At 36.6% G+C, this 16,765-nt stretch overlaps 1 protein-coding gene across 1 annotated transcript in view; it reads left to right on the top strand.

Moving 5' to 3' along the window:
* The window catches only part of NRXN3 (neurexin 3), a 1,194,892-nt gene extending 1,179,286 nt beyond the window's left edge, over positions 1-15,606 (top strand). The window contains exon 19 of the mRNA XM_053697352.1: positions 14,519-15,606. Coding sequence (XP_053553327.1) covers positions 14,519-15,450 — 932 coding nt within the window. The 3' untranslated portion in view covers positions 15,451-15,606. The remainder of the gene's footprint in view (positions 1-14,518) is intronic.
* Positions 15,607-16,765: the final 1,159 nt, after the last annotated feature.

Below are 16,765 nucleotides of genomic sequence, written 5' to 3'. Positions count from 1 at the left end.
TAGCAGTAATACAGGCAAATAGGTAGCAGTAATACAGGTATATAGATAGCAGTAATACAGGTAAATATGTAGCAGTAATACAGGCATATAGATAGCAGTAATACAGGTGTATATATATATATAGCAGTAATACAGGTATATAGATAGCAGTAATACAGGTATATAGTTAGCAGTAATACAGGTATATAGATAGCAGTAATACAGGTATATAGATAGCAGTAATACAGGTATATAGTTAGCAGTAATACAGGTATATAGATAGCAGTAATACAGGCAAATAGATAGCAGTAATACAGGCAAATAGATAGCAGTAATACAGGCAAATAGATAGCAGTAATGCAGGTATATAGATAGCAGTGATACAGGCATATAGATAGCAGTAATACAGGCATATAGATAGCAGTGATACAGGCATATAGATAGCAGTGATACAGGCATATAGATAGCAGTGATACAGGCATATAGATAGCAGTAATACAGGTATATAGATAGCAGTAATACAGGTATATAGATAGCAGTGATACAGGCATATAGATAGCAGTGATACAGGCATATAGATAGCAGTGATACAGGCATATAGATAGCAGTGATACAGGCATATAGATAGCAGTAATACAGGTATATAGATAGCAGTGATACAGGCATATAGATAGCAGTGATACAGGCATATAGATAGCAGTAATACAGGTATATAGATAGCAGTAATACAGGTATATAGATAGCAGTGATACAGGTATATAGATAGCAGTAATACAGGCATATAGATAGCAGTAATACAGGTATATAGATAGCATTAATACAGGCATATAGATAGCATTAATACAGGCATATAGATAGCATTAATACAGGCATATAGATAGCAATAATACAAGCATATAGATAGCATTAATACAGGCATATAGATAGCATTAATACAGGCATATAGATAGCATAATTACAGGCATATAGATAGTATTAATACAAGTATATAGGTAGCAGTAATACAGGCATACAGATAGCAGTAATACAGGTATATAGATAGCATTAATACAGGCATATATATAGCATTAATACAGCCATATAGATGGCATAATTACAGGCATATAGATAGTATTAATACATGTATATAGGTAGCAGTAATACAGGCAATACAGATAGCAGTAATACAGTTATATATATAGATACCAGGTATATAGATAGCATTAATACAGGTATATAGATAGCAGTAATACAGGTATACAGATAGCAGTAATACAGGAATACATATACAAATAGCAGTAATACAGGCATACAGATAGCAGTAATACAGGCATGTAGGTGACAGTAATGCAGGTCTGTAGGTGGCAGTAATAGAGCCAAAAAGTTGGCAGTAATGCAGGCATGTAGGTGTCAGTAATGCAGGCATATAGATGGCAGTAATACAGGCAAACAGGTGGCATCAATACTGGCAAATAGATAGTAGTTATACAGGCATACAGATAGCAGTAATGCAGGAATGTAGGTGGCAGTAATGCAGGTCTGTAGGTGGCAGTAAAACAGGAAAAAAAGGTGGCAGTAATACAGGTATGTAGGTGGTGGTAATGCAGGCATATAGATGGCAATAATACAGGCAAATAGGTGGCAGTAATGCAAGTCTGTAGGTGACAGTAATACAAGTCTGTAGGTGGCTGTAGTAGAGGTCTGTAACTGGCAATATTGCAGATATGTAGGTGACTGTAACTGAAGGCATGTAGCTGCCACTAATGCAGGTCTGTAGGTGACAGTAATGCAAGTCTGTAGGTGGCTATAACAGAGGTCTGTAACTGGCAATATAGCAGGTCTGTAATGTAAGTCTGTAGGTGGCTATAACAGAGGTCTGTAACTGGCAATATTGCAGGTCTGTAATGTAAGTCTGTAGGTGGCTATAACAGAGGTCTGTAACTGGCAGTAATGCAGGTCTGTAGGTGACAGTAATGCAAGTCTGTAGGTGGCTATAACAGAGGTCTGTAACTGGCAATATTGCAGGTCTGTAATGTAAGTCTGTAGGTGGCTGTAACAGAGGTCTGTAACTGGCAGTAATGCAGGTCTGTAGGTGACAGTAATGCAGGTGTGTAGGTGTCTGTAATAGAGGTCTGTAACTGGCAGTAATGCAGGTCTGTAGGTGACAGTAATGCAGGTCTGTAGGTGTCTGTAATAGAGGTCTGTAGGTGACAGTAATGCAGGTCTGTAGGTGTCTGTAATAGAGGTCTGTAACTGGCAGTAATGCAGGTTTGTAGGTGACAGTAATGCAGGTCTGTAGGTGTCTGTAATAGAGGTCTGTAACTGGCAGTAATGCAGGTCTGTAGGTGACAGTAATGCAGGTCTGTAGGTGTCTGTAATAGAGGTCTGTAACTGGCAGTAATGCAGGTCTGTAGGTGACAGTAATGCAGGTCTGTAGGTGTCTGTAATAGAGGTCTGTAACTGGCAGTAATGCAGGTTTGTAGGTGACAGTAATGCAGGTCTGTAGGTGTCTGTAATAGAGGTCTGTAACTGGCAGTAATGCAGGTCTGTAGGTGACAGTAATGCAGGTCTGTAGGTGTCTGTAATAGAGGTCTGTAACTGGCAGTAATGCAGGTCTGTAGGTGTCTGTAATAGAGGTCTGTAACTGGCAATATTGCAGGTCTATAGCTTGCAATAAGGGAGGTCTGTAGGTGACAAAGCCATAGATCTGTAGCTCCTTAGTAATGTTGGGCTATACGCAACAGGCTGGAAATCTTTATATAGCAGTTAGTTATGTATGAGATATACAAATTGCAGCTCTGTAGGTTTATAGGCAGGAGAACCTGAACGCCATCTGTGGTGCCCATAAGCTTTAATTTCCTAGCTGCCTACAAACATTATTTCCACTTATGCCCATAAGTACACCTCTGCCTAAGGATGTAATGAAACCTCAACTGTACTCTATAGCTCTAGATAGGAGCATATTAGCACTATGTTTAAATCAAGCAAAGAGGGTATTGTAAAGCTCCATCACTTGATCATCTAAGCAAAACTTCCTCTATGTAAGGTGCCCATAGGGAGCTGCATACTTTATCTAATGACAAATCCAGCCCTTGTTTCTGTTGGCTATATGATTGGTGAAGTTGTAGATTATGTTATTATACAGTGCACAGTTCCTGGATAGGTTGATGGACTTCTGTCTTCTTTCAACCTCGTCTACTATCTTCTAATCAGTTGTTTACAGAATTTTACATTGGAGCATTTATTTTTATATCTTTAGCAATTCAGGTATACGGCATACCACACCCACCTGTAACCCTTTAGAACCCTGGGATTTTTACCATTGGTAAAATAAAGAAACACAGATCTGTTTTTGCTTTTCACCCAGCTGGACCCAGAAAGCACTGAGTATATATAGCTTGTCAACATCTGGAAAGAGCAGGCAGCTTGAGAGGAGCAGGCGGTCTATCTTTTAGGACAACAAGGGAAAACAAAATATGCTCCCTGGGGGTAGGATTATGGAGCAGCGTGGGTTTACTGAACCATGGGAAATGTCTTGTTTGTTATTAGTTCTGGATATGGCTGTGTTCTTAATTCTGGGTCCTCATTTGGCCTCACCAGGCTTCACTTTAGATGTGTTTCTCTGTTTTTATACAGAGGACTCGGTGCAATATCTTCATATTTTTATATGCACAAGATCTGCATGCAAAAATAAATATTTTAAAAACATTTAAAACTGTCATTTTATTCCATTCCAAGTACACATCCCTAAAAAAAAGTCAACTGAGTGCTGTTTTTATTTTATTTCCTTTGCTGTAACCAATTATGGACAGGTATTAATGAGCTTGTGCTAATATCAAGCAATCACTGTGTAGTATGTACAAGGGTCAGAGTTACAAATTTAAAATAATTGACTCCAGCCTCTCTGGGGGATAGGGGGAAACCTGGATTTTTCAGATTTAAATTACAATAAAAGACAGAACAATCAATAAAAACATATTGCACTATACACAATTTCCTTAGTAGTGTGCTAAGTATTGAAGACACCATTCCCTAAAACTAAATGTATCCACATTATCCTGAAACACATATGATTTTGTTCATGATCAGAAATAGTAGCCATTAATATATACTTCTCATACAAGCTACCAGAGAACCAGGATCATATAGCAAAACGATTTCAAATGTGTGCCAGCTTAAAGGGACATGAAACCCAATCACATACAATTCTAAACAACTTTCCAAAGTTATCTAATTTGCACAATTCTCTTGCTCCTCCAATAAAGGATATCAAGAGAATGAAGCAACATTGATAATTTAAGTAAATTGGAAAGCTGTTTAAAATGATATACTCTATCTTAACCATGAAAGAAACATTTTGGGTTTCATGTCCATTAAAGTTTGTGTTACAAATGGAAAGATATAGAGATTAGTGGAAGTTATGACTGTTGGGAATTAGGTTTACAGTTCTGGACTAAATGTGGAGTAAGCCAAAATTCTAGCGCTTGAATTATCTGCATCAAATCTTCAGGGGTTTCAGTATTTCCTGGATATCAGCACATAGCAGTGCTTGAAAACCCAGCATGTGACATACTCCACTTCCTCAATAACAACAGGCTGCCAGCTCTCGGGAATTGCAACTGAACCTGACAGACACCAATCACTTCAAACTGACTTCAGTCATTTGTACTATATATTAAAATCAGAGTCCTATGGTACATTAATGCCAGTTGGTTCTATAGTGAAAATAATGTCACTACCATGAAATTTTAAGAGGAGAATTTCATGAAGGTTTTTGTAGACAGCGCTATCAATTGAGCTGTTCCTTTATTAAACTTGGGGAAAGAAGGGAGGTGAACTCACTCATCAAGAGAAGTCATGCTGACATAAAAGGTTTAGATCCTCTCGTGTGGCATCACTCAGATTCTCAGACTATAGAAGAAGGCTGTGATTTCTGTTTATATTAAGCTTCTCAGTCTCCAGAATTAATACGCTCATTTTCAGTTAAGAAAATAATATTCTGTGAACTTCATTGATGTTTTTTTTTAATGTCTGAGAACTGTAACTGTAGCGATCATAAAGAATTAACACATTAGGTTATATGTTATTGCTTTCTTTTCCTATTTGGAATATCAAAGTTCTTCCCAAATTTTAATTTGTGAGATAACCTTCTTGTTGACCCAATTAAACCTATACCATGTCAATCAACAGTATATGGAAACATTTTGTTTTTTTGCATTATCTAATGACTCAAGTTAGACTATCCAAGGGCAGAGTTAGGCAGTTTTGGGCTCTACTCATTGGTCTATGGTGAGGCTTGGTCATTTGTAGGCGGCATTAGTGTGTTCATGAGCAGCGCCTTGAATGTTCAGAGAAATTACATAAACGGAGCAGAAAAAGAGTCATTAGTCAAAGAAAAAGTTTATTTACATAGAAATATATTGATTGATCAAGAGGTTTTAGACTGAAGAGCTGGTGGGACCTTGGCGAGTGAGTGGTCATTTATGCCCATGATGTCTGTATTTGAACACTTTGCCATTATGGTCTAATGTACCATCACTATTATGAGTACATTTTCAGCAGCATTGATGAGTCTGTGCCCCACAAATAAGGACTTCTAAAGAATTAGAATATATATATATATATATATATATATATATATATATATGCACCTATGCAGACTCCATCTTGTGTTTTCATTCCCAATGTTACTGAATAAGTGAAATAAAGTGGGTTTCTCATCTAAACCTCACCCACAAATGTAAGTTTGAAGATCTAAATTGCTTTTTAATCATAGCCTCTGGCTACTAAGCAACACCATCCATTTTATCAGTACAATGGTCTCAATTAATTAGTGGACCTGAGGTCCTATGGAGCCTCCTTAAGGGTCTTGCCTCTCCAGTGCGAAGTGAGGTTAAGCAATAACTTTAAATTAAAGCATTTAGTAGGATACATAAATTAAATCAGCATGGGCTAGAAATGAGCTACTAGCTCCTAAACATTCTCTAATTTCACCGCCTAATTCTAACCAAAATATCAGGTTCTCGTTCGGTTGTGCTTAGACCACTATCTATGGAATTAAGTGCAGTTATATTGTTTAAATGGAATCACTATTCGCATGTAGAGCTTGTAAGGCATAATACATGTGTTCAGTAGCCATATTATTATAAGCTATTGTAAAGCGCACTGCTGTGTGTGTGGAATTGACTTATCATTGCTCACTTTTGTTGTAGATTCTTTAGTTATGCACAAATGAATGTTTTGTGTCCTTGTTACTGTACTGAAGAATGTGGTCGTTACTGCACCAATATATATGCTGTAGCCATGTCATTGCTCATATGTACATTATATGGTCATATTATTGCTCATATGTGCATTATATGGTCATATTATTGCTCATATGTACATTATATGGTCATATTATTGCTCATATGTATATTATATGGTCATATTATTGCTTATATGTACATTATATGGCCATATTATTGCTCATATGTACATTATATGGTCATATTATTGCTCATATGTACATTATATGGTCATATTATTGCTCATATGTACATTATATGGTCATATTATTGCTCATATGTACATTATATGGCCATATTATTGCTCATATGTACATTATATGGTCATATTATTGCTCATATGTACAGTATATGTCCATGTCATTGCTCATATGTACATTATATGGTTATATTATTGCTCATATGTACATTATATGGTCAAGTCATTGCTCATATGTACATTATATGGTCATATTATTGCTCATATGTACATTATATGGTCATATTATTGCTCATATGTACAGTATATGGTCATATTATTGCTCATATGTACATTATATGGTCATATTATTGCTCATATGTACATTATATGGTCATATTATTGCTCAAATGTACATTATATGGTCATATTATTGCTCATATGTACATTATATGGTCATATTATTGCTCATATGTACATTATATGGTCATATTATTGCTCATATGTACAGTATATAGTCATATTATTGCTCATATGTACAGTATATGGTCATATTATTGTTCATATGTACATTATATGGTCATGTCATTGCTCATATGTACATTATATGGTCATATTATTGCTCATATATACATTATGTGGTCATATTATTGCTCATATGTACATTATATGGTCATATTATTGCTCATATGTACATTATATGGTCATATTAGTGCTCATATGTACATTATATGGTCATAGTATTGCTCATATGTACATTATATGGTCATATTATTGCTCATATGTACATTATATGGTCATATTATTGCTCATATGTATAGTATATGGCCATGTCATTGCTCATATGTACATTATATGGTCATATTATTGCTCATATGTACATTATATGGTCATATTATTGCTCATATGTACAGTATATGGTCATATTATTGCTCATATGTGGATTATTTGGCCATACTGCCGTTCACGTTCTATGGTCATGTCATTGCTTACATGTAGAACCTATGACCAAGTGAACAAGAACAGACCACCGTTAAGACAGCTATTATAGGATACACCAAATCAATTCTATTAATAAACTAATTGGTAGCTTGTTACACCATAATTTGGCAACATCATCTTTAAAAACACACAGCACAATCCTCCAGTTTTCAGGAGCTACTCCTCTAACAGACATGGAGTACAAAACTTGATTCCTAACATTTAAATTATAGTAACCAAAAAGAGGGTTTGACAGTTGTGCATTAACTGGTTGATAATCAAAGCTTCAGAAGAACCATCAAAATACCAGCATCATGTCTGTTTAGCACCTCTTCTTTAATATTGTGTGATATTCATTGTTCTTTTCTTACTAGGATGTCTATCTGTTAATGCACTATTGTGGGTAATGTTTTGTGCACATGTAGATACTACAATAATGCTACTCGTCACACATAGGTTTCACTGCCATGTGCTCTGTAGCCAATACACCTTATGCACAGTTCACCTGTTGCTGCAGAGATGTACGTTCTATATACACGGTTCATAGCTTAGATTCTGTAGTTAAGCCGCTACTCACATATACACCCTGTAGACGTTATTGCTGGCACGTGGGTTCTATAGCCATGACACAGTGCAGTTATGGGTTATATGAACAATTTTTATAGGCCCTGTGGCCATGTTACTGCTCACATTTAGGTGCTATAGCTGTGGTACACTTGTAGCTTAAATAATTAAGTTACTTTTTTCATGTATTTCATAAAGATATGCTACAGCACCCATGTATTATCTATACTTTATTTTACTACTGATACAGGTTATCTAGTCAGGTGACTGCTCAAATGTAGGTTCGGTAGCACTTATGCCAATTATATGGCCATATTATAGCTCACATTTAGGTTACTCTAACCATGCCACTGCTCACATATAGGTATTACATCCAAGTTAGATCCTATACTCATGATACTTCTTACATATAGGTTCTGTACCTATATTACTGCTCACAGTATGCTCAGTGATGTTAATATGCACACAGAGTCACATTTACACCCCTTGGTGCTCCCAGATACAGGATAATTAGAAACATCTGTTTTTTCCACCCACTTACACCTGTTGAGGTTACCATTAAATGTGCACTCTCTGCTGCCAGCCAAAATTCTGTTTAGGAAAAGCCTATATTTACCCAAGAACAGAGAATAGAGGGAAAGATGTGTCACATATGCAGGTGTGTTTTGTATGTAGCCATGGAAATATGTGAAATTGTGTTGTTGTTTGCTAAGCAGTGGCATTTTTTTTGGTATCAGGGCTTTAAAAAAACTAAAGAACTATTCCAGTTTCAGAGTAATTGTAACAGATGTTCGTACGGTAAATCAAGTTATTTTCTTTCCGCTATTCCCCTCCCAATCAGTAAAATGGCTGAAACAATAAATTAGGACATGTTGCAAAAGCAACAGTGCATAATGTCCAGTCACAAAAAATTACCACGTGACCCAAACTGCAGAAGAAAACCCTTGAGGACGCTTTCCTAAGGTATCAAGGTATGAGGACCCCTAGAGGGATGTGTGCGCTGTAACGTGAAATTTTAGAAAGGGCACCTCAGCATGTGCAGATGCATTAACGCACTGTCCAGTCACAAGCCTTCTCAGCTGTCTAAAAAGAATAGGTCAGGCCAATTATCTTCACATCATTCTGCCCCATTGTGGAATCTCTAGTGGAAGCAGCCCTGGGCCAAGGAGCTCAGACCTCATTCCTACTTACCGTTCCCCATCATAGTTACATAGTGGGGGGACGAGTACCTTCAATAGTTAATTTCAATGATAGACCTTGATATTTTATAAACAGAAAAGAAAAAGGGGTCTGACTCTTAATTTCAATCCCCTGCGCTAATTTAAACTGTGATGTTCTAAGTCTCCATGGCCCATGGCTATGTCTAATCTCAATAAATGGAAGCAGTATGTAACTCTGTCCTTATATGGTTTTCAACCATTCAGACCCTGACTTTTTTTGAACATGGCATTAGTTTTGGTATCCCCAAGGGCACAACTAAACCTTGGATAAAAGGTTTAATTCCTAGCCATAATTATAATGGGTTTGTAGATAATAAAAAGAATGTTTTGGGAAATCTAAATTAGAGAAAAGCCTTGGCTAAATGTGTGTTTGCATAGCAGTTCTCACCTGGCCTTCAGTAAAGCATATTGATGCAGTGCAGAAACAGACCTTTGCCAGGTGTCTGTTCATGTTATATTGATTGCAAATACTAGTCAAATATCCATCCTACTTCATGACTATGTCTACATTTCATAGAATAGGTTAGCAAAACCACAAATAAGGGAGATTGATTTATATATATATATATATATATATATATATATATATATATATAATGCAATCCTAAAGTAGTAAAGTAGATCCTTAACTGCCTTTATCATTCTTGTGCTACACCCTACTAGGAGACCCATCATGATATTTGGGTGGTGGGTATTGGAAAAGTGAAGTGAACTTTCTAAAGGGGATTAAACATTTGCAGGTTCCTTTTTTGTTGTTAGATTAAGTCAAGTTGTGCTGGGGGGATGGTGGAGTGCGGGGTACAGTACCCAAATGCATGGTGAAATAAATATATATATATATATATATATATATTTATTTATACTGCTTCCTGACTCAACCCAACCCTCTTTCCTATCTGCTGCCCTTTCCCTTCCCTGCTTGCTGGGCTTTTATCTTTTCGTTTCTACTTTCCCTAAGTGCAACTTTAAGCATGCATCGACATCCTGCAGCCAAGGAAATGACCCACTGTCTATTGAAACAAATCTCCTTAGTTTTTCTCTGTTTTATCTCACATGCACAAACAGACAGCCTAGGGGCTAACATACAGCCCTTTAAGACGTCAAACGCTGGGCAGATTTTGTAATATCATGCGAAAATGCAATTCACCAAACCAAGTAAAATCTCCCAAAATCAAACTGATCTTCAGGATATTCATTACTCCCATTTAAATATACAAATGACTTGTCATTGGTTGTCATTTCGTATGCTGTTCCTGGAGCCTTAACTCTATTGTGTATTACCCCAGTGTTACAACAATAACAAAAAACAAACAAAACCACAAGCTTCATGAAGGATTGCACATTTCTGGCATGTTTCATGGAATACAATAAGGGGCCAGTAATTGGTCATTAATGACTAATAGGTTCTACGTTACTGCAGTCTGTGTGTGCATCATTTAAAAGACCTGTGTAAGCATTCCTCCTGTTTTGGCATCAAAGGACTGGCTCCTCTCCTCCCTTGTGGGAATAAAGTGTTTTTTTTACGTGTGATTTCTATTTGTCAATGTAATTCTTTTCCAATTCTATATCCTTTTATTTGATGCTTGGTTCCAAAATTCTGCCCATCCCTGCATTAAAATGATCTGCAGTATACTCTGTCATTTTTTAATGCATTCTATAAAAGGAACAACTTTAGCTGCATCGATTTATAAAGCCGTTCCTGTTTCCTATCCTTCCCCTTTAGGTAGTACAATATTTAACTTATCATACGTATAGATAGTACAATCTTCATGTAAGGATTTCACCATGACGAGCTGACTCCCTTTTTTTAATGATCCCTTCCTTGCAATACACATTTCTCTCTAACCTGCAGCTAAAATTGTTCCAAAGACTTATATGAAAGTTTAAACCTGAGCCCCCTTTCTGTTGTCAATTAATTTCTTTCTAATCCATGTTAACCCGAGCTCTCGGTTTTTTTTTTTCCACTTTGATCAATTTTTTTTTTTTTTAGTAGAAGAAAAAAAAAAGATTTTGGGGGTATTTTTCATGATGATAATAATACTGCCTGGTATTTTTCTTGCTTCGGTTTGGTGTGACTCTACCTCCTTTTGGGTGGGTGGTGATGGTGTAGCAGATATGCATGTCGGACAAGTTGCAGTTTAGGGTTTGTAACACTTTCAATGTTTAGAGTTTTGCTTTTTCTTTTTCTAGATGGGCATGCAAATGTTCATTTTGTTTTTTTGTTTTTGTTTGTTTTGTATATTGCCTGTCCCTTCCTTACAGCCAGAAGCTCAAAAGCTGCTAGATCACTCCGTAACGCCTTTTCATGGATATGGCAACTGATTCACACCCTCAGCCTACTCATTTTCATCAAATGTCTAGTGTCCTCATAGATCTGACCTCTCCAAGCACCCTTACTGCTCACTCTCTCACCTCTTTCCTTTATTTCATCCCGTTTCTCCAAAATTGACCAACTTACGAGAGTAAATCAAATCAATGTAATTGGTAGCCAAAACCCAAGATTAAAAAAAACAGTTTACAAATGTATAATTGGCAAAAATTCAACTGGCTATTTTTTTATTTTTTTTTAAATTTTAATCTGCAACAAAAAGCAAAATTCTAAAAAATATATGTTAACCAAGCAGGGCTTGATTATTTTATTTGCTCTTTTTATTTTTTATTTTATTTTTTTATAAGTAACAATAACTCTAAAAATTTTAGCAAAGCAGCAACAGAGAAAAATAACCCGTGTGTGGTCATGTTACGGTGTAGGATTTTTCTCTTTGTGTTGTCGTGCTGTGAGTTTCTGTGTTTGTCACCTTAATTGTGTCATCCCTTGTCTTTAAAAAAAAAAAAAAAAGGAAAAAAATCAACAAAAAAACAAAACAAGTCATTTCACAAAATCTGTTTCCATTTTTTGGTAAGAAAGTGTTTTTAAAAACTTGCAAAAAATCAAATGACAAGAATGTATCCGTTTTTTGACATTCTTATCCAACTTTGTTTTATAAATTTTTTTTTACATGCCAAAAATCATGCGGGCAATTTGAGGATGTAAGTCAACTGCACAGTAATGTACTTTTCTCTTTCTAATACTTCAAATTTTTGTCACATATTTTCAGTTTCCATTTTTAAGTCTTTCAGTTGGGGATCTTTATTTACTTATTTCTTTATGTATTTATTTACTTTTCTAAACCATCTTTTTTTCTGAATTACTTTGTCTGCTGTACTTGTGAATTCACCATATGATTTCTTTCTTTTTGCAGTGCTTTCTTTTAAGTTGGTTTATGTTTTTATATTTTGGGGGGGTATTTTTTTTAAATGTTGTGCTTATGCTTTGCTTTATTGTATGAACTGATTATATTATTGCTTTTATGATTCTAAATGTCAAGAAAATCACACTAGATGTTTGCCTATAACAGTGATCTGAAGTCTTACCTCCATCTAACCTAGCATTCAATAGGAAAGCAAAATATACTTCAGAGACCTCAGAAAATCCTGTTTAGTTAAGATAATCTGTCTCACGATTTCTTAAAACTGTGTTCCGTACTCTGAGGTTAATGCAACATTAGCAGTTAGTAGACTATATGACATATATTTGTAGACCAGAGATGTCCAACTACAGACCACTACGACAAATTAAAGGGACATTTTATTTCATGATTCAGATAGGGAATGCAATTTTAAACAACTTTCTAATTTACTTCTATTACCTAACTTGTTTCATTGTCCTGGTATCATTTGTTGAAGGAGCAGCAATGCACTACTGGTTTCTAACTGAACACATGGGTGAGCCAATGAAAATCGGTATATATATATATATATATATATATATATGCAGCCACCAATCAGCAGCTAGAACCTAGGTTATTTTATGCTCCTAAGCTTGCCAAGATAAACCTTTCAGCAAAGGATAACAAGTGAAGGAAGCAAATTTAATAATAGACATAAATTGGAAAGTTGTTTAAAATTGCATTCTCTATCTGAATCATGAAATATTTTTTTTGTTTCCTGTCCCTTTAATTGTTAAAATGAGAGAGCAGGAAATTGCACTCTAATTTTATTTGTGGTGTTAACATAATTGTTTGTATAATGTAATGTGGCCCCTTAAACAAACCTGCCATCAATATTATTATAAAAGTTTGGGCGTTACTCTATTAGACTCTCACTGTGCACGATACAGATTTACAACTAAAGAATATTTGTAGACCAGGTCAACCAATTAGCCTGAGCCATTCCAAATCATCTCAGTGCGATCCCATTTGCTTAGTTGCCCAGGAGGCTGGTGTCAATTTAATGCACAATTCCATTAGCAGCTTCCTTCCTGACTCTGAGGATTTTACGTAGTGGGGCTTTGCATTTCTATGCATTAAGACCCAGCAGCAGTTATTGTAGGGTTTCCGACCAGTTACATTAGATGACTGTTTTTATCGTTACATGCTCTGCTCTGTTGTTTATATACAACACAGATGGGATATTAACAGTGCAGTGAGAAGTAATTCTGCAAAAGCCTATTAACAGGGCTAAACAATGCCTTGGAGAGATATATTATTTCTCACCAAAAAAAAAAACAACCCAGTCATCTAACAGTTTATGAATAAGCCACCCTCTGCAGCAACAAATCCTAGGCCTTTAGACCTTATGCACAGAAAGGTTTAAATCTTTTTTATTTTAATACTGAACCCCCTAAAAATTATCCCCTTGCAAGTCCCTTCACCTAAGGTTGCCCCATACTCAAAAATGTTCTAAGGAGAATAATGTCCCCCCCCCCTCGTGTTTTTGAAGTCAAATTAAAACCCTTAGTACAGTATTTGTATTTATTACTTGTTGCGTTAGGGCGTGTAGGTAATATCAATCCAATAATATATGTACTATATTCCTAGCAGCCTAATGTATTTTGCAGTAGAAAAAAAAGATGGAAAAAAAACCCAGTTGAATTCCAGAGTAAACGGAATCACAGTTTAAAGGAACTTATAAAATACAGATGCCAGGAAATCTGTGAGAATGGCAATGTTTGTTTTAAACGTGAGATTTGCAGCAGTTGAGGAAATGCATGTGATTATAGTTTATATTTAGTGAATAAGCATAATAGTATTAAAAGCCTGATGTTGTGAGTGATGAACAAGCTGTCATGGAAACTGAAAACATAGGGATTCTCTGTTACACATCAGACCCTTACGCATATATGACTTCTTCCTAACTCTTTGCCACTTTCACCCAATAAGCCAACACGGAACCCTGAGATTTCTTTGACCAGGCAAAATAGTAGCTGTAGGGCTTGAACATGATGCTGTTGAGATCTGATATTAACAGTGTTCTTTTGTGTCTTTTTTTGTTTTGTTTCTTGTTTCTAGGAGATGAATTAGTAATCCCTGTCCTTGTAGAAGACCCTTTAGATATCCCCCCTATAGCTACACGTGCACCCTCCATCACTCCCCCTCCCCCCTTCCGACCACTCCTCACCATAATTGAGACCACCAAAGATTCCCTGTCTGTGACCCCTGATGCGGGGTTACCTTGCTTGTCGGACCAAGGCAGCGATGGTTGTGATGATGATGATGGTGATGATGCCTTGGTGATATCTGGGTATGGCTCAGGGGAAACCTTTGACTCTAACCTGCCCCCTACTGATGACGAAGATTTTTACACCACCCTCTCCTTGGTAACAGATAAGAGCATTTCCACATCATTCTTCGATGGTGGCTTCAAATCACAGGCGCCCAAATGGGGATCAAAGGATTTTAGACCTAACAAAGTCTCCGAACCTGGTAGGACTTCTACCACAAGTTTGTCCCCTGAGCTGATACGCTCCACGTCTTCATCTGAGATGGAGCCCATGGTGCCAGCTGGCAAACTGAATAACCATGAGCTCAAACCCCAGCCTGATATAGTCTTGCTACTGTTGCCCACTGCCTACGAGCTAGACAGCACCAAGCTCAGGAGTCCAATAATAACAACCCCCATGTTCCGTAATGTGCCCACAGCAAACCCCACGATGCCGGGAAGCAGACGAGTCCCGGCGGCTTCTGAGGTGGTCCGGGAGTCCAGCAGCACGACGGGGATGGTCGTCGGCATTGTGGCAGCCGCTGCCCTGTGCATCCTGATCCTCCTGTATGCCATGTACAAGTACAGAAACAGAGATGAGGGGTCCTACCAGGTGGATGAGACGCGGAATTACATCAGCAACTCTGCACAGAGCAATGGGGCCCTGGTGAAGGAAAAACAGCACAGCTCAAAGGGCAGCCATAAGAAACAGAAAAACAAGGACAAGGAGTATTATGTGTAAATACATCAATCATAACATATGTAACCAGAGCAAATACACAGATATGTGAACAAAACACAGACAGCAAAGGCAAAATGAACATTGCTATTGATGTATAGATATATAAATAGGTACAAACAATAGCAAGAGAGCGAGATATGGAGAATCAGCTGCCTGTGTCAGAGGCACGAGAGAGAGAGAGCTGTTACCATACAAGGCTGGAGACAGCTAACTTTCTACTCAACTGTAATATAAAGCACACTTAGAGTTTTGTTTGCCAGAAAAGGCAAAAAAGAATCTATATATATATATATATAAATAAACAAAAGAGAAAGTTTAGTAAACTCCAGCTGACCAGCTCTATGGCTCTCCTCCAGCTCCGCGGATCCAACTTCATCACACCGCCACTCTGAGAGAGCCTTAACAAAATAGCGCATTGTCAGTGACTGAACCGTATTAATGCTTTTATTTCATTTATTATGTATTTTTTTTTTCTTCTTCTTATGTTTTTGGGTTTTCTTCCTGAGTTTTGGAAGCTCAAATAACTTTATTTATAAAGAAAAACACCACATGGCCAAACGTAGCCATGTACCGCCAAGGAACTGTAGTGTCCATGTAAAGTACCAGACTGAATGCGCGTGTGAGTGAGAGAGTGCTTGTGAGTGACTGTAGATAAAGATTGTTGCCATAATAAATCATGGTGTGTTCTCTTTGCATATCAGGTTGTGGTGTCTACAAAACATATTGTTTGCAGTATGTTTAAACTAAATCACAAAAAACTATATAGGAAAGTGGATTGGCAATTGTTGGTCTGTCCCAAGATATGATCCATGTTTGTACATACGCAGAACTCTGTCACATGTTCACTAGTGTGAAAAATACATTGAAAATGAGCCGGAAATAGACAAGAAAAAAAAAACCGCCTCCCAGAAAGGAGGATTATTTGAAACTTTTTTTCTTTGCGTTCTGGTTTTGTGACTTCCTGCGATGCATGCAAAAAAAAAAAAAAACTAAAACGAAATATAAAAAAAACATCAACAAAAAATTTGAACTGATATGAAGTGGAAAAGAAGAAAAATGCTTGATGGGACAACATTTGTGACAGATTTAAAGTGAAAAATGTCACGAAAGCCAAATGTGTCATTCAATGAAATAATAATGTTTTGTTTTGCATACAGAAAAGTACATGTGGAATGTTATCCAAATTAGGACCCTGCCCATTTTGCCTTTATTTTAGAACTAAAAACAAATAAGTAAAATATACTTTGTCAAAGATGAATTTAACAGAGAAAATAAAATGAATTTTATTACTAGTAGAATCTATATATACATATAT

The sequence above is a fragment of the Bombina bombina genome, chromosome 1 (assembly GCF_027579735.1).
Source record: "Bombina bombina isolate aBomBom1 chromosome 1, aBomBom1.pri, whole genome shotgun sequence".
In the NCBI taxonomy this organism is placed as follows: Eukaryota; Metazoa; Chordata; class Amphibia; order Anura; family Bombinatoridae; genus Bombina; species Bombina bombina.
The sequence above is the reverse complement of the archived record's forward strand: the minus strand, read 5'-3'. Positions and strand labels throughout refer to the sequence as shown.